We start from the raw sequence: 18,870 nt of genomic DNA, 5'->3' as shown, positions 1-18,870 counted from the left end.
CCTGCCATAATGTTTATAAAATGTTGTTCTTTGTCCAGACTACTTTGTCGATAGAGGGAATGTTCAAATACTTCCGGAAGCGCTTTGCCAGCCATCTGACGGAACGCAGTCGCCGAAGAGCAAGGCTGGTATCTAAAGATGGAAGGTGTAACATAGAGTTTGGGAACGTGGAAGAACAGTCACGGTTTGTCTTCTTGATTGATATATGGACCACCATCCTGGACCTAAGATGGAGATACAAGATGACCATCTTCATCTCAGCATTCTTAGGCAGTTGGTTCCTATTTGGTCTCCTTTGGTACGTTGTGGCATATATACATAAAGATCTTCCTGAATTCAGTCCTTCGATAAACCATACCCCATGTGTGGAGAACATAAACGGCTTGACCTCTGCTTTCCTGTTCTCCCTGGAAACCCAGGTTACCATTGGCTATGGCTTCCGGTGTGTCACAGAGCAGTGTGCCACTGCCATTTTTCTGCTGATCTTCCAGTCTATTCTTGGGGTCATCATCAACTCTTTCATGTGCGGTGCTATCTTGGCCAAGATTTCGAGGTCCAAGAAACGGGCCAAGACCATCACCTTCAGCAAGAATGCTGTCATTAGCAAACGAGGCGGCAAGCTGTGCCTCCTTATCCGGGTGGCCAACCTTAGGAAGAGTCTACTGATTGGGAGCCACATCTATGGGAAGCTTCTGAAGACGACCATCACTCCAGAAGGGGAGACTATCATCTTGGACCAGGTCAACATAGAATTTGTGGTGGATGCTGGCAATGAGAACCTCTTCTTCATCTCCCCCTTAACTATTTACCACGTCATTGATAGGACAAGCCCGTTCTTCCGCATGTCAGTGGAAACCATCCTCCAGCAGGATTTTGAGCTAGTGGTATTTTTAGATGGCACAGTGGAAGCCACTAGTGCTACCTGTCAGGTCAGGACATCCTATATCCCAGAGGAGGTACTCTGGGGCTACCGCTTTGCTCCCATCGTGTCCAAGACCAAGGAAGGGAAGTATAGAGTAGACTTCCACAACTTCAGCAAGACTGTGGAAGTAGAGACTCCTCACTGTGCCTTTTGCCTCTACAATGAGAAGGATGCTAAAGCCAAGGCAAAGAGAGGTTACGACAACCCTGGCTTCATCCTATCAGAAGTCAATGAAACCAGCGACACAAAAATGTAGCTCTGTATGCTCATGGGACTGGGGCATTTTTTGTCGTAACACAAACTCAATACGGAGATGCCCAATAACCTAGTAGCGCAGAAGAAAAATGAATAGGGCTGTTTTGACATGAAAATAGCTCCTGATTTCTCAAAAGAATTAAATCAAATCAGAATACCACACCAGTGATCTCTGGGAGGCTATTTAACTGCACTATATATATATATTTTCATAGAATGTATATTTTTTTATACCTATGGGATGTTCATTTAAGTTGCTAAATTGGAATGTCCGACTCACTCAATGAAGTTCCCAGATGCATTTGAGCCATAAGCAAGTCTGACAACATGCCTTAAAAGAAGAGACATAGGGAGGGCTCCAGATATGCTGAAGAGGAGCGGTTCTTGGATGAAATGTGAAAAGAAGAGATAACAGGTAAAAAATCATCAAAAGCACCTAAAGGTACATCTACAATCCCACCTGACTCCCTAGTTACGTACTAGGGCAGGTGGGATTATTCAAGCAGAACTAATGCATGTACATCTACCCAACCTGGTAATTACACCAGCTGCTGTGTAGACATATCCTAAGTGACATAGGAGCCTAAACTCCATTTTCATAATTGAAATAAATGAGAGTTAGGTGCCTAAATACTTCTGAAGATCTGGGCCATAGAGCCTACATCTCACTGATTTTCTCCTAGTAGCCTAAGTCACTTTTGAAAATGGGACACAGGTTCCTAAGTCACTTAAGTTCTTTTGAAAATTTGACCCCAGGATCTCTTCTTTCTTTCTCTGTTCAACTCTTGTTAATCTATTGTAGTGAAGCCTTAGTACATTCTATCTTCTTGGAAAGCTAGAAGCAAAGGCAAAGTTTGGGTCATGATGATGTATTTAGAGCTGGCGAGAAAATTGAATTTCCTTCCCATGAAATATTCTGATTTTGTAGAAGAATATTTTTTGTCCCAAATCAGAACAAAATGTCAAAAAATTGAATTTTTTTTGTAGGAGGAAAAAGTCTGAAAAATTCCATTTTGGGAGAACCAAAACAGAATGATTTGCCTTGCTCCCAGCTGATGGATTCACTCTCATAGGACTTCCCAGAAAGCTGACTGCGTGGCAGGTCAGGTGGCCCCATGAGGCTGCTGTCCAGGCAATCTGGGAGCTGGGGGAGACAGGGCTGGCAGGAAAAATGGTTTGATGGAATTGACATGTTCATGGAGAACATGTTGATTCCTTGGAATCAGCATTTTCTCATGGAAAAATGTCCCATTGTACATTTTTTTACCAGTTTTAGATGTATCCTTTCAAGAAAAAAGGTAATTTAAAAATACAAAACAAAAAATAAAATATATAATTATCTGAAGCGCGATAGGTCTTTGCCTACAACACTAGCAATGAGGATGTAGAGACACTCAAAATTGAATTTTCTAAAGGCCGAAACCAATTGAATAATAAACAAACAAACAAACAAACAAACAAATAAAGTCAACTGAAAGATTCCCATTGACTTCAATGGGCTTTGGATTAAGCCATAAATCATACATCTTATTTATGCAAGCAAAACATTCACATGCATGAGACACTGAGCTTTCAATCAGTAACAATCAGGCGTGCAAAGTATATTGAGCATAGCTGGTCAACATTTTTCTAATTTTGATTTTTCAGTGTGAAGTTTGAAACACCAATGGGAAGTTTCAGCCAACATTTTGTGAATTTTTCACCATGCTCTTCCCGTTTTTTCAACTGAGTTCTACTGTTGAGTGTCCAAATGATGGACCAAAGAGAAGTGGGTGATCCTGGGGCTTTTCCCCATCAGTTTAATCAACACAAGTCCATGTTGAACATGGTTATGATGCAAATGACATTCTAAATGCTGTTTGAAGTGTTGTTGTAGCTGCATTGATCCCAAGATATTAGAGAGACAAGGTGGGCGAGGTAATATTTTTTACTGGACCAACTTCTTGTCTCTTTCACCAACAGAAGTTGGTCCAATGAAAGGTATTACTTCACCCCCTTCTAAATGCTGACAGATCTGAACAGTTCGAACGGAAAAGGAGAATTAAGCAGGCAAAATTACAAGAATCATACTGAGAGTTATTTTGAGAATGAGTGGGATGGGGTGTAGTGTAGAGATCTGGGTATAGGACAGGGAGCCAGGAACTCTCATGTCCCAATCCCATTTCTCATAGCAACTCTTTCTTTGGCTTTGGGCAAATCACTTTAACGCACACTTTGGGGTCTCCACCTATAATATGGGATGACAGCACTCACCTATCTCCCAGGGGTGTTGTGAGGAACAATTAGTTAATGCCTGTAAAGCATTTGAAGATTAGTCAGTCCTAAGTATGAAGAGTGACCAACCCTTCATTGTACATTCTCCTCTCCTCCACCCACCCCTGCTATGTACAGTATTTCTTTTCTTGTGAGCAGAAGGGTTAGCATTGGTTCTTAGTGCAGGTGGATACAAAGAGATGTTTGTTTTAATGTTGTGCATCCAGATGCAACAGTGATGAGTACGTTGTAAGTTATTAAAATAAAATGTCATAGAAGACGGCATGCTGAGTTTGTCCCCTGCCTGAGTCTGTCTAGCCTGCTTCCTGAGTCAGCCTCCTTTAGCACCAGCATAGTACTAATTGCCCAATAGCTTGGTGTTGGTTCAGTTTTTCAACCTCATAAATGTCACTGTTGAGATGGTCTAGCTTTGTGTCAGTGTTGTAATGGTAAAGCTTCCTCTGTCTGTCTTAGGTACTCATATGACACCCACCACCCTGTATTTGAGTACTTCACAACCTTCAGCCTCTCCACATCTCTGGGAGGTAGGAAAGTATTGTTATCCCCTTTTTACACATGAGGAACTGAAGCCCAGAGATGCTAAGTGATATACTCAAGCTCACACAGGAAATCTTTGGCAGAGCAAGAACTTGAACCCAGGTCTCTCAGCCTCTAAACACTGGCCCATCCTGTCACTCATGTCCTTTCCCTAGATGTAGCCTAGTCTAGCATCTACAAGCTTCCCATACTGCTACCACTTGCATGGGATCCCCTGAGAGGAATACAGCCTAGGCCCAAGGAGGGAGGAGCTCTACTGCTGTCCCAGCAGGAGACAAGCACCAGGCTGCCTTCAGAATTAAAACTAAGAAGATTCTGTTTCCCCTTGAACAAAGGTAAGAATTCTACAAAGGCTGACACAGAGCCACTGAAACTCCCGAGCCTGAAACAACTCCCAGTAACGTAAATAGAGAAAATCCCATTGCTGGTTTGAGGCCTTAGGAATGGAAACAGTCGAGTAGGTCCCATCTAGTTCCACTCCAACACCAAGTCTGGCTGGCTCCTTACTGCATGTTCTTCAGATCCCTTTGAAAGATCTCTGAGGGATGGGGTTCCCCTCACTGCCCTTAGAAGTCTATCCTACAAGCTCTTTGGGGGCAGGGACCATCTTTTTGCTCTGTGTTTGTACAGTGCCTAGCACAATGGGGTCCTGGCCACGACTGGGGCTCCTCTGAATCATCATAATTGTAAAAAGGGAACAGATCTCAGTGTCAGGATAGTTTCCCCCAGGACAAAGGACCACCCTTGGCCTTGGTACCCTTCAGCTATCTTTGGGTGGTTATGACTCCCCCCTATAGTTGTTGATCAGCCAAAGGAAGGAAATAAAAGTTGGCTTAAAAAAAAACAGACTAGAGAGAAAAGAAACCGAAAGAAAAAGGGATTGAAGTGGACAAGAGAAGACAAGTTAAAGGCTCATTAGCCACCTCCTCTTGGGCTCAGAGCTCTTCCTGAGTCCTGCACAAATGCACTGGGTGTGAGACCATGTCCCTGCCCCTTCCAATCCACCGGAGCATTCATGAAGGATAAATCAGAATTTAGCCCATTGTGAGGTATTTTACCTTTTCTTTTTACCACTTTCCTACTTAACCATCCTTAACCTGCTTATAGATGCATGAGAGGAAGGCTTGTGCAGTGGTTGGAGCACTGGATTGGCAGGCGAGAGATGTGGGCTTGTTCCTGGCCTTGACATAGGGCGAGGCACTTTACCTTTCTGTGCCTCACTTTTCTCTTCTGAGCAATGGGGCTCACATGCCCTAACTCCCACGGCACATGAGGCTGTGCGATTTGCAGAGTGCTTCGAGAGCCTCGGACGGAAGAAATGCTACCCAGCACCTTGCAGCTGCAAATCTCAAAGTACTTCACAAAAGAAGGCTCAACCCCAATTTTACAGATGGGGAAACTGGGGCAAAGCCACTTGGCCAGGGTCATGGGCAGAGCCAAGAATAGTACCCAGGTCTTCTGACTCCCAGTCTGGTGCCTGATTCCCTACACCTCACTGTCTGGGTGGTATGGGTGTCCATAAGAATATTTTTATTAGCTCATGAGCTCTTACCTATATGGCTCCAAGATGGCCCTGCTATAGCATGAGAAGTAATAATGCTAGTATACATTAATTAGCTAGGACAATAGTTCTCAACCTTTTCCATCATCAGGAGCCCTTCCCATCTAGTGAGAATTCCTCTCCCACTTGATAACATGGGAATGGGTCTCTTGAACCCTTCCTCCCCCCACCCCCACCCCATGAACCCTAGAACCCATAAACTGGGACAACAGAGAGGAGAATCAGAGGGGGATAATCCTCAGGTCAATGGCAACATGGCCAAAATGCAATGGCAAGCCTGTATTTGTTCCTTTGAGCTGGCTCATGCTGGGAGCTAACCAAGAGTCTTGGAATGAAACACATTCCTTCCACGAAGCCCCCGCTGATTGTCACCACAGGAAACGCCTGCCAATCCCGGCCTGACAGTGGTGCAGCAGGCAGAAGATAGAGTGTGTTAGTCAGACCCCAGCAGCGGCAGAACAATGAGTGGAATTTCCTCTTTCTGTCCAGTGAGGGTGTTTGTCACGCGGCAGATAAAGTCCCAGGGCAGGGAAGAAAGGTTATCGGGAGACACGCTGGGTACAATGCCACTTGGGATGGAGTCCATAGGAAATCCATTTCAGGGCCTGTCATTCCATTGCCATTAAAAGAAAGTTCAGTTAAGAGGACAAAAATAAATGTAATCTCACAGAGCAGATGGAGCCCCCTGACCCGGTGTTGGAAAACAAAGTTCTGTCTCTTTTCAGTCAGTGCTTTCATTGCCGTGGTCCATACACTTCTCTAAAGCCCTTTACAGACATAAATGGATCTTCACAACGCCACTTCTCCCGACCAGTGAGGCAGGGAAAAAGCATTATCCCCATCCCACAGAGGAGAAAACTGAGGCACAGCGAGGCTATCGGACTTAGTACTTTGCCAACATTTTCTCACTGTTGCTAGCACTGGTTCAGCTCCACTGTCCGGCTGTGATGGTCTCTGACCACTTGCCGTCTCCTCCTCCCTTCCCCCAGAACCCCCCCCCCCCCACACACACACTAGCAGGCCTAGGCTGGCTACTTCTGACCAGGTGCCCTGATGGTTTTCCTCCTCTATACACCCCTCGCCTCTTCTGCAAATGTTCCTCCTCAGTCCTGAGGTGACAAGTCTCCACCTTATGCCCCCTGCTACTTCACTCTAGGGACCTTCAATGCCAGGACAACTGCTGGCACTGAGTTGCTCCTAACAATGCAGAGATTTCACTGGACAAGGCTGTGCCAAGAGCGAGAATGTTGCAGCAAGACTCTGCGAAACATTCCCAGGGGCCAAGCTATCGCTGCTGAGGTGGAGGCATCTGGCCTGGGGAAGTTTGAATTTGAAATAAATTCTCTGCTGCACAGGAGAGAGCAGCGAACCCTCCCCGCTCAATGGATCCAAGCAGGGCAAATCAGGAGAGGCTGGAAATTAAACATCTTTACTTCCTGTCTCAAACCTCCCCTCACAAAGTTCAACAGCCCACTCAAGCCTCTGCTTTTCTGCGTCCATACATCCCACACATGCTCTGCATTTCACAGGCAAATTGACTGCATTATTTTGTTATTACATCCTACTGCATTAGCACCCCATATCTTACGGAAAGTACTGATATCTTTATGACCACTTGCAGTTCAATTGGCGACTGCTAGTAGCAAAAATCCCCAATGCTGGAGACTGGACACTAAGTGGGGAGGGCTCTGAGTTACTACAGAGAATTCTTTCCCAAGTATCTGCCTGACGGGTCTTGCCCACATGCTCAGGGTCTAACTGATCACCATATTTGGGGTCGGGAAGGAATTTTCATCTGGGTCAGATTGGCAGATACTCTGGGGGCTTTTCTCCTTCCTCTGCAGTGTGGAGCCTGGGTTACCTTGCAGGTTTAAACTAGTGTAAATGGTGGATTCTCTGTAACTTGAAGTCTTTAAATCCTGATTTGAGGACTTCAGTAACTCAGCCAGAGATTAGGGGCCTATTACAGGAGTGGGTGGGGGAGGTTCTGTGGTCTGCAATGTGCAGGAGGTCAGACTAGATGATCATGATGGTCTCTTCTGACCTTAAGGTCTATGACCCTATGAGTCTCTGAGACAGGCAGGGGGCCTGTGAGGCCGCAAAGCGATGCTAGCGGAATGAAGGGAGCTGTTCAATTGTGTTATATTCCCAGTGGCCAGGAGGTGGCACCCGTCACCTTCACATAACAAAGCCAGTTCCTAAGTGGACAGTAGCCCTAAACTCAGAAAAATCTAGCAGCATGGACACAGCAGTGCATAAAGCGCTAAGCAAGAATTTATTGGGACTGCTCCTTATTTTATTACATAAAGTTGAATGCATTTAGTGACTCTTTTCTGGCATGAGCCAGGCAGGCTGGATATATTTAGCTCCTTCACAGAGGCGTTGCGGCTTAAATCATTGAGGCAAATGCAGAGGTGCCGTGTAAGTGGGGCGCTGCTAAACACATAGCTGCAACTGCCTCTAAGCAGCCTTCAGGGAGTTTCAAACTGGCAGGGGAGTGAAATGGCTAGAGCAGGGGAGTGAAGTGGGTGTGGGGAAGCCTCTGATCTGTTCCCAGCTCCTACGATAAATTGTTTTTTGGCCTTGGGCAAGTCCCAACCCTGTGTGGTGCCTCAGTTTCCCCAGGCGATACTAGATGATACCATCCATGCCTCAGTTTCCCTAGCTGTAGAAGAGCAATAAAGCTGCTTACTCACCTTATGAAGAGCATTGATATCTATGACCGCTTGGTACCTCAGTTTCCCCAGCTGATACGAACAACCTTTGTAAAGCACTCAGAGAGCGATTGAAGAAAAGCACCAAACACCAGCTAAGTGTGATTATTGCCATGTATCAATATTGCAGTAGTGCCCAAACGCTCAAGCCAAATTGAGGCCCCCATAGTGCTAGCATGGATTTGATGCACCGTCCGAGCCTGACTCTGGTGTGCTGACTAGCTGCGGAAACTGACACAAAAAGATACAAACACTCGTGCGCCATTGTAATCTCATCCCCCCCTCCCTGGGTTTACTCCTGAATTACACCAGTGCAAGTGAAAGCAGACTCAAGCCCACAGTTTCCCCATATTTCTACAGAAGAAAGAGAATATATAGTAGATAACCTGGCATCACAAACTGACCCCTTGCGGCTCAGCATTGCAGCTGCCAAGAAGTGCAGTGCCTTGCGTGACATGCTATGTGCATTAGATAAGGAGCTTGTTTGCAGAGAATTTGCATATAATCATACACTTCAGCTTATGGTCAGCATAGAAGTGAGTGAGCCAGTGCTAGAGAGTGCTAGGGTATCTGGGATACCTGGGGTAGGTGGGTGGATGCTAGAGGGTGCTGGGGTATCAGGGGAGATGGGAGGGTGCTGGGATATGAGGGGTGGATGGGTGCTACAGGGTGCTCATTGGGAGGTAGCTCACTGGGGGCTGTGTAAGGAGGAGCTGAGGGTGGGAAGAAGCTGGGGGTGTCTGGGCAGGAGCTGCCAGGTAGCTGGGGTATTGCTGTGGGAGGGGCTGCCCAGCTGGCGAGGAGGGGTGGGCCTCTCTCATTTTTTGTCCCCAGCGCTGCTGCTGTCCCTGCTCTTCCCCAGCCAGGATCCAGCATGGCGGACAAGCTACCTGGTGTCTGGCAGAAAAGGTGCCGCATCATCCCCCATGGCTGAGAGGAGAGAGAAGCAGCTCCAGGCTTGGCCCCACAGCCCGGGCAAGAAGTGGACATGGGTACCAGGGAGTGACTGAACACATGCGTCACTTGGGATGCCAGGCAACTCAAAACCCTGTAGCACAGCTGGGCTGCATACATAGGGCACCAGGAAACCAAGTCCTGCATTTACCTGGCATGCTAGCTGAGGAGAGGCTGCTTCCGGTCTGACCCCCCCGGGCCTGTGAAGAATGACACCCTATCCCAGTAGAGGATGATTAATCTAGATATGGCATTTAAAGCTCACCAGAGGTTGTTATGGCAATCTCTGCTGTAGCTACTTCAGGTACCAGAGTGATGGTGACCAGATAAGTCGACAGGTAGCTGTAAACCCATTGTGGATGCAGGGCAGACTCTTAGGGCCAAAGGCAGTGCCATTTTCTCAGGTGTTGCACTGCTGGCTTTGAGAGCATTATTCCAGCTTTACACCAACACTGCTCAGATCAGAATGTGGCCCCGTGCACACAGCCAGCTCTAGTATTGCCAACCTTAAGCATTTAAACATCAAGTTCAGCCCCCCCCCCTGCCCCATCATGATATTCTACCAAATAACAAATGTGTGTGTGGGCGGGGGGGAGGGGTGAGAGGGTGGGTCTGCTGGGGTTTGAGCCTTCAGGGTTTGCCTCTTCTAGTTTTTCCTCCACAGCCAGAAGGCTAGACACTTACTGCAACAGAAGAGGCTCTGATGTCCTGCATGCAGTTCTCTGCAGCCGCAGGAAGACGGAAAGGGGAGCCAGCGCAGGACCCTGCAGCTCTGCGGGGAGTGGTAGGGGAAGAAAGTTAATGAAAAGCCAAAGAAAATAACAAATCTGCAGCAGCTCCTGGAGAAGCAGTCGTGGCCCCTGGGGTGATATGGCTTTGCACCACAACTGCCTGAGAGTGTCCTTCTTCTCTCCCAGCATCTGCATTTTAATTTAAGAAACATGGGGCTCCATCCATTGCGCTCTGCCTCCCCATCAGCTTAGCTGTCTCGGTTATGCCACATGCCTGTCTCCTAACCTCCTGTTTTCTTCCCATGTAGATAATGGGCAGAGGCATAAAGCAGGTCTTAGAAACCTCCCCCCACTCCCACCAACCCCATCCAATAAGAGACTCGGCTCATCTTTTCTGCTGGCAAATATTTACATTGCTTTCAAGCGGGACACCCTGTCTCAAACACACCTGGTTGGCATCAACACCACCTATAATCTACTGTTCTTCAGGCCAGCCATGTAGCGCCTTGTCAAGGATGTTTAAACGCAGCCAATTCACTAGGCTTGAGGCTGTGACAAACAGCTGGTAGGAAGGCATGGAACAGCACAGCATGAACAGAGAGAGGGAGGTGAAGTAACAAGGGGAAATCAGTGAAGAGAAGGTCATTTCTATTTGATTTTTCTCTAGTGGGTTTAGTGCTAGCTAAAGGTGCCAGCTTGACAGCCCTGGATTTATCCAAACAGCAGCTATGGTTCCAATTAATGTCAAATGTGGCAATGCCTCAGGTGATGTAGGAGCTCACCTGCTGGTAACTGGGCTGAGGCCTACCAAATTCATTCCATGTAGGCCATTCAGAATTAGGGCTGGCTGGAAGCCAGAATTTCATTTTGGGAAAAATTATGACAAAGGTTTCAAAGCAGAGACCTTTCAAAAAAATTTGTAAAAAAGCAGAGAAAGAGACCAGCAGAGCCAGTGGCCAGAGCACTTACCAGATGAATGGTCCAAACCACTAGGCCAGGTTTTACTCCATTTTTGACTGGAAAGTGCATCCTGTGCCATCAAAGCCGATTTGTTTCCACAAAAAGTTTCTGCTTTGACGAAACGTTTTCAAATAGAAAAACGTTCGGTTGAAAAATTCCCAACCAACGCTATTAAAAATGCTTTTTCAGTGCAACAAATTGTCACACATAACCCTGTGCTCACAAGCAATCCTACGATAATAATGCCACAAAACCAGCTCCTTTAGGTGATCTTCTTGGATTGACCGACTCTCGTCTTCTGGTCAACAGCAGAAGGCTGCATCCGTGGTTTTGGTGCAAACCTTGGTATGGTCACAGCAACAGCCCCACTTGAATATAAAAATTGATGGGAAGGTTCATCAGATAATGGTCCAGCTTCAGGGTAAAAGTTTGCAAAAAAGGAACTCCAGAACTGCATATTTCCCATGCAGTCAATGTTCCATTGAGAGGCCGCAAGCCTGAAGGGGTCTCAGAGCCCTTTGCTGGTCAAGGGTATGATAGACATTTATTATTTCCTTTCTCTTCTATTACTTACTAATGTAAAAACAAAAAGGTGTTAAGACAGGAAAATTCCTCTGCATTTAAATAAGATTAAAAGTCTGTCACAGCTGTCAGGAAATTCAATGTCACGGCTGAAATGGATCTCTTAAGCCCATAAAGATTTGACACTAGGTCTAGTATCCAATCTCCACTGGTGGTCAATGTTGTAGACTGCAGAGGAATGTGTGCCGTTCACAGACCTACACAGAGAACACGCTACCAAAGCAGGTTTCTTCCTTTCCACATCTGTTAATCTGTTTATGTTTTGAAGCATGAGGATCAGAGATAGGTGTACTCCTAGACACCTGAAATTTGATGTCTTTCACCTCAAGATTTGGTTCCAAAATACTCAGGCACATCTCAAATGAAAAGTAAGGCAGCTCTTGTAATGACCCCAGTCCCATGTAACAATGTCTGATCCTGCATATCTTATATCAGTAGTTCTCAATCTTTCCAGACTACTGTACCCCTTTCAGGAGTCTGATTTATCTTGCGTACCCCCAAGTTTCACCTCACTTAAAATCTACTTGCTTACAAAATCAGACATAAAAATATAAAAGTGTCACAGCGCACTGTTACTGAGAAATTGCTTCCTTTCTCAATTTTACCACATAATTATAAAATAAATCAATTGGAATATAAATATTGTACTTACATTTCAGTGTAGAGTATATAGAGAAGTATAAACAAGTCATTGTCTATGCAAAATTTTAGTTTGTGCTGACTTTGCTAGTGCTTTTTATGTCGCCTGTTGTAAAACTAGGCAAATATCTAGATGAGCTGATGTACCCCCTGGAAGACCCCTGCATACTCCCAGGGGACGCCTGGTTGAGAACCACAGTCTTATATGTCTTAATACCTAGGCAAAAAGGGGGAGGTAAAAAGTCAGTTTCCAGGTCTTGTATGGAACCCTTCTGCCAGGTGCTGTCAGCAGCAAAAGAGGCCAGGTTCAATTTTCTAGGGGTTCCTTTGGAAAATGTAAATAATACCAGCTCGATCCCCCGCCCAGAAACCTGGGTAACTATGTAAACCACCCTGGGCACCCTTGATAGGCAATACTTCCCCACTCATAAGCACTGACTCCTGAGGTTTACAACAAAGAGAACTTATTAGAAGGGATGACAGAATGCACTTGGGAAAGCCAGCAATTAATTAATTAACATTTTCTATGAGGTAAAACTCCCTCTCCCTAGGGTGTCTTAACGATAATCCCAACCTAGCCCTCGTCTTGCCATTGTGAGTGGCAACTGACCACGCTCCGTCCACTTCCCTCTGCCCCACCTCCCCACTCACCGTCTGTTGTCGGGGGGTTGCTGGAGTCCAAGGACCCTGGCAGTTTGGTGCTCTGGGCTGCTCCAGGGACTCCGCCTTCTGACCCAGCTGAAATGATTTGGGCTCTGATTGCTGAGTGGGGAGGCCCCCATCAGAGTCCCTGAGGTAAACGGCAGCTCTCTGGGTGTTCCGCCCCACCCACCTCCGCCTGCCACAAAATTGCTTCAGTTCACTGCCTTGAAACTGTCCTAATGCAGCCGTTTAATGAGTCATCAGCAGGATATGGGACCCTTTGCAAAGTCCTTCCCGGCAGAAATAAACTCCTCACAAATATTAGAATGTCATCCATCTCTCCCCATTGCTGCCTAAGCTTCCTTACCCAACTGTGCCTCATTATTAGGTGACCCTTCACCCCCAGCCTATATGGTACAGACCTTTTCTCCTTCATTTCCCAACTGGGACAATAGTATTTTATTGCCTCCAAACTCTACATGCCAGAATGTCCCAAACAGTCATGTAACTGAAATGCAAATGAGGCCTGGCCCACTTGGTCCCTTGCTCACCAACAGCTGTCAGCAGAGAGCCACAGGGCTTTATATGTCCACTGAAGTCAGACTCTTAACACTACTTGAGCCTAGCTACTTTCGGTAGCCGAATAGACCCAGTGGATAAAAATCCTGGCTCTGTTGCAGTCAATGGCAAAACTCCCATGGGACTCGGTGTAGATGTGATTTCACCAATTCGCTTTGAATTCTGAACATTAATGCAGAGCAAATCATTTCCCTGCTGCCCTGTCCACAAAAAAAACCTCATATTCACGAGTTGTAAACCATTCTTTTTATAAAACTTTCTGACATAATCCTGCTGTACCTCAGCTCCCATCTGCTCTATTCTCCTCAGAAAAGCAACTGTAGAATTAGTACCATTAGACTCCATGTTTATATTCTCTCAATCACTCCCAGTGCAAACATGCTCTGTTTACACGTTAAAAAAATGGGTTTTCCCTCAGAACTTCAATCCCGCAAATTCAGCCTGGGAGTCAAGGTGAGCCACTAGTGGCTTGTATGGCATCTCTAGTTATCAATTCCAAGAGTTTGGAGCCTGACCAATGATCTGAAGTGGTTCCATTTTGCAGTGGCCAACTTGAGACACCTCCATTTCAGAAGGTTTAAGATAAAAACTGGTGTTCCCTAAGTCACGACTCACTTTTGAACATTTTGGCCAAGGATTCTGCAGGGCAAATTTTGCTCTCGGTGACACCTGTATACCCTTACTGCTCTGCGATTCTGCTCCAAACGACATGTGTGCAAACTCATGGTCTTCACATTTTGCCACCACTGACACCTGTGAAAGCAAATGCCTGCCTCTGGAAACTACTCAGCAGTTCTATTGGTGGGGCACAGTTGGAATAGAACACAGCTCGCTCTATCATAGCTGTATTTAACAAACAGTTAAACAAGGAAACACTTATGTTTGTAACTAAAATCAGCAGGTCCAGTAGAATACACCCAGGGAACAGATCTCTTGGGTAAGAAGATGCCATTTTTAGAGTCACTGTTCAGAGTGAATCTTCATTAATCAAGCACGTGAAGATTATTGGACTGGAAACTTGTTTGTGATGGTTTGTGTGTGGAGGGGGGAAAATACATGGAGAGTCTCCATTAATAATTTGTTAAAAAACCCCAAAGGTTGGACAATCAAAGGTAAGTCTATACCCTCAATAATGACTGTAACACAAGGAGTAGGCATAGTCTAAACCAATAGGGTAGCCATTAGAGAAGTGTGTTCTAGTGATGGAAGCACTGGTCTAGAACTCAGGACACCTGGGTTCTTCTGCTTGCCTGCTGGGTAACATTGGGCAAGTCACTGCACTTCCCTGTACCTCAGTTTCCCTATTTGTAAGATGGGGATAATGAATGATACTTGCCTCCTTTGTCAAGCGCTTTGAAATCTATTGATGAATAGTGGTATACAAAGGCAAAGTATTATTTACTTTGCTCTTAGTTTCTTTCTCTGCATCTAAAATAAATATCGTTTAGCCTGGAAGTTCATGGTTTTGCTGTGAGGTTGGGAAAAAAAGTGTAACAATATGATGTCTTAGAGAAGAAAACAGCCATTTATTTTCTCACATTTTTTTACATCATAATCCTCATACAACAGTTGTCAGCGTAACATTTAATACATTTTTTTAAAAAAACCCACAAAGATTACTTGCAAAATTATATATATTTTAATATCCAAAAATACATTGCATATATATAGTAGCAAAAGCCCATTTCCATGGGGAAATTTTTTTAATAATTTTTTTATTTTTTTTGCGATTATTGCAGTAATGTTACCTATAAACATTCCAAAAGCACTAAGACCTAAACTGATTAGCTTGATCTTGTTTTCCTCTTTTGTTAAATAATGGCATCAGTGCTTCTGTTTAAAGTTATGACCAAACTATAATGTTCTGTTTTAAGGTCCCAATTCTGCAAGCAAATACACGTGGACTAAACCTTGCACTGACACAGACATTCAGAGGTTATGTCTACACTAGATATTTTTGCTCCTGTTAAATGATTGTCAATTAATTCCAAATTAGCTAATAAGCTTGTAAGTACCAATCTAAGACCTCTATAAACATTTGTTCCAAGACCTTCATGTTTCTGTCCTGAAATAAACATTCCTGGATCATCAAGACTAGCTTCGCAAATTAGAGGTAGTTGAAATTTTTCAAATGTTTGATAAAAATGTTCTGCAAAAGCTTTTCAAATTTTTTTTTGGGGGGGGGGAGAATGTTTGCTGATTTTCATCCAGCTTTATAGAATTATCAAAATGTTTGAAAAACTCAGTTTTGATGGAAAATTGTCGTGAAAAATTTGGAAAATGTTGATCCTTTTTTTCAACTAGCTTGAATACAAACATGTTGGCTGACTTGAGTTAATTAGCATCAACGAACTCAAGCTAAAACAGGAGCACAAAAACTGTGCTTTAGACACTCCCAATGAGCTCAGATGTGTTGCACATTAGTATAGGAAAGAAATCTGCCTGGATCCGGTTGTGGAATCAGGGCTCTATTCCCACCAGATACTTTACGTGTATCTTTTTTTCATTTTAATTTTTTTCGCAAAAAGTACAAAGCTACAGCCCAAATGTACAGATTGAAAAGATGTACAAATTACATTTAAAAAAAACCAAACAAGACAAACAACAACATAAAAACCAACAAACAACTGATCTGGTAGTAAAAATAACCTGCATTTGTGACTGAGGTCAACTCGTTTTATTTCATCTTTCTTTTAATATTGTGAGATATAGGGAAAAAATAACTCTGCATAACTTATACAGTAAGTAGCCTTCTGATTAGCTGACCCTTAGAATGACGGTCTGACAAACGCACAGCGTTCGCGAATCGGTAGCGCTTAGCGATCCCAAAAGCTTTGGCAGAGCTCTCCAGGATCTGCTGTCGTTTATTTCATTTTTGCTCTCAAGGAATGTCTGTGCTTGATGTTAGGTTACTTTCTTTTGTTCTGGTCTCAGATGTTTCTGGAGTTAATATACAGTCCAACACAAGTTGCACACTCTAGAAAGGTTCCTTCAATGCCCTTTACTTCTTTATATATATAAAATTTCCAGTTGGGTGAAAAACCTCATTGGCCTTAATTAAAGCTAAGATTCCAGTTGCCATCCTCTGCTGCCCCAGATCCTCACAACATAATATCTGACTCTTCCATCCCCTCCTCGAAATCAGAAACCCTCCTGCCAAAAACACACATGTAGTCCTAAGTCCCCGTTAAACAAACATAGCATTCTTCTAAGACCCACGGCTGGATATATGTCTTGTTAAGACCCTTAGGACTGCTAATTTTTTTTTCTCTTGTCTCGTAAAAATTCAAATGCTGATAATCATTCCAGGTTGTGGTGAGCAATCTTCATGGACAATTCCTACAGAGGACATAAGACTTAGAACCAAAATAAAAACACAGAGTACTGGCCTGCAGAGGTATCCATCTCTCATTTCAAGATAGAAGAGGCAAAATTACAAAAAAAAAAAAAAAAAAAAAGAGAGAGAAGGTTTGATCCAAGAATAACTAATATCCAGTTTTTAATTCCCCCCGCAACAATGGCCCACAAAATATCCAAAAAAGGTCCAAAAAATCCCAGAAGTAAAGAGAGCATCCAACCAGATTGATAAAGGCCACTGAAGGTAAAAACATCTAGTAGTAGCTGCCCAAGTGCGATGGTACATGAGTGTTGGGATGACGCGGGACATTGGGGTTTGGGTAGATGCTGCCCGTAGGGGAGGTCCAATAGGATGCTGCTGCTCCGAAGAAACTGGATGATGTGACAGGCATGGAGGAAGCATGGGGGGGCACAAAGTTCACCTTCTGTTGGTGGGCATGGTAAGAAGGCATATAGGAAAGATCTGATGGATACTTGTACATTGAAGACTCAGTTGGATGAGGCTGGAGAGCCTGGGCAATGCCGTGAAAGTCAAATTTGTAGGCATACCTTTTGCCGTGCACTTTGGTCATAATGTTCTTATCGTAGTAGTATCGAAGGGCTCGGCTCAGCTTGTCGTAATTCATGTTGGGCTTACTCTTGCGCTCTCCCCAGCGCCTGGCCACCTCGTCAGGGTCTGTCATCTTGAACTCCCCATTGGTCCCCTCCCACGTGATGCAGTTGGCATTGGAACTGTCCGACAGCAACTCAAGGAGGAACTGCCACAGCTGGATCTGCCCACTCCCTGCATGAAGCGAGCCAAAGAGAAAAGGAAATGACATTCCATTTCCTGCTTAAACGAAAAGACAAAGACAGGAAACAGAGGGACTATCTCAATCTTTGATGGGAAAGTTTCCTTCAAGCCTTACAAACTCTTGTGGAGGGCCAGCCCACCTATTCCCAGAAAACAAGTCACTCAGCCTCTTCTTCTGTTTGAGGTCAGACTAGCTGATCAGAATGGTCCCCTCTGGCATTAAAATCGACAAATCTTCAAAGCATTCATAAATGGGCTTTTTATGAACATGGTCATTATTCAGAATTATTCACTGAATAGCTGACATAAGCGTATTTCGACCTTGCTTTGCTCACTAACTATTTTCATAACTATTGCTGCAAATACCTGCAGTTCATAATTTGCCATGTGCAGCCTTGTGGCTGATCACCTAAATCACAGTATTATTTCTTCTCTCAGACTGGATGACTCGTAGACTATTTCAAGATGGCCGTACTAACACTTCCTGTAAGGAGGCTCATGAGAATCCATTTTCGCATGAGCATTCAACACCTTCTCCCTCTGCGAACAGAACACGTGCTTGTGCAAATGTAACCCACATTAATGCCAAGGTGGGTCTTTGTCCCCCTCTTGTGGCTGGGCCATGTAAAGAGGTTTACGAGATTGCAACAGCCTCGATGCTAATCAACCTTGTCTGTTAGCTCAAGCAAGAGATGCTCATGATCTTGCTCCTATTACCAGAGGTCTGTAGATGACTTGATTAGGGAGTCATTGTGTAAACATAGCAAGCCTGCAAATGGTGTCCACAGAAGCTAGCTAAGAGCTTAAGCAATTTAGGACTTCTACTCTGTGGCGTAGTATTAAAGTTCCTGGGTTCAAATCTGGTTAGCTGCTTTGAGGGAGAAGGGTAGAATGCTTGTGGTGAGCAACTTCATGCAGTGTCCAATACCGAAGAAGTGACTTAATTGTTTGTATTCAAACAAAGACTATTTGGCCCTATCCACCCAGTTTTACTCTTGCATAGTTCTCCACACCAGCTGCCATGACCAGCACAGAGGGCAGTGGTAAGGACAGATGTGGAATCCACTCCTATTCAATCCAATGGCCCATATACTCTACACAAGCAGCAGAGGGACAAAAGCTATGATCAGTCGAGTCTGGAGCAGTGGCACATGAGAGAGTTGGCCCTTTAAACAGGAGTTGGGATTTGCTTTTAAGATAGTGGTCTGATGTCCCAAACTGAACTCACCTGGGTTGGCTAAGCGGCTGCTGGTGGGTCCCAGAATTTGATAGGGATCTAAACAAAGAGACAAGAAATCTTTTCTTTATTCTGCTGCACAAAAAGAAACAAAGCACTTCTCTATTTTTCTTAACCAGAATAATCCAGATAT

General features: G+C 44.6%; 2 protein-coding genes across 27 annotated transcripts in view; one reads left to right on the top strand and one right to left on the bottom strand.

Moving 5' to 3' along the window:
- The window catches only part of KCNJ1 (potassium inwardly rectifying channel subfamily J member 1), a 57,615-nt gene that overhangs the window by 27,687 nt on the left and 11,058 nt on the right, over window positions 1-18,870 (top strand). For 3 of the 9 annotated variants that reach the window (XM_042851959.2, XM_024101902.3, XM_024101903.3), the window contains one exon: window positions 39-3,721. The exons of 1 other annotated variant lie outside the window; for it this stretch is intronic. In XM_042851959.2, the coding sequence (XP_042707893.1) occupies window positions 60-1,178 (1,119 nt within the window). In that variant the 5' untranslated portion in view covers window positions 39-59 and the 3' untranslated portion in view covers window positions 1,179-3,721. Of the gene's footprint in view, window positions 1-38; window positions 3,722-3,904; window positions 3,976-17,938; window positions 18,091-18,870 lie in introns of those variants that run through there. 5 more of the 9 variants (XR_010593323.1, XR_006174884.2, XR_010593322.1 and 2 more) reach the window with 4 other exon arrangements.
- The window catches only part of FLI1 (Fli-1 proto-oncogene, ETS transcription factor), a 117,738-nt gene continuing 113,724 nt past the window's right edge, over window positions 14,857-18,870 (bottom strand). For 9 of the 18 annotated variants that reach the window (XM_065570632.1, XM_008164143.4, XM_042851956.2 and 6 more), the window contains 2 exons: window positions 18,729-18,776; window positions 14,857-17,491 (listed from right to left, as the gene is read on the bottom strand). In XM_065570632.1, the coding sequence (XP_065426704.1) occupies window positions 16,962-17,491; window positions 18,729-18,776 (578 nt within the window). In that variant the 3' untranslated portion in view covers window positions 14,857-16,961. Of the gene's footprint in view, window positions 17,537-18,728; window positions 18,777-18,870 lie in introns of all 18 variants that reach the window. The other 9 variants (XM_042851955.2, XM_042851953.2, XM_042851952.2 and 6 more) reach the window with 1 other exon arrangement.

The sequence above is a fragment of the Chrysemys picta genome, chromosome 16, assembly GCF_011386835.1.
Source record: "Chrysemys picta bellii isolate R12L10 chromosome 16, ASM1138683v2, whole genome shotgun sequence".
Taxonomy (NCBI): Eukaryota; Metazoa; Chordata; order Testudines; family Emydidae; genus Chrysemys; species Chrysemys picta.
The sequence above is the reverse complement of the archived record's forward strand: the minus strand, read 5'-3'. Positions and strand labels throughout refer to the sequence as shown.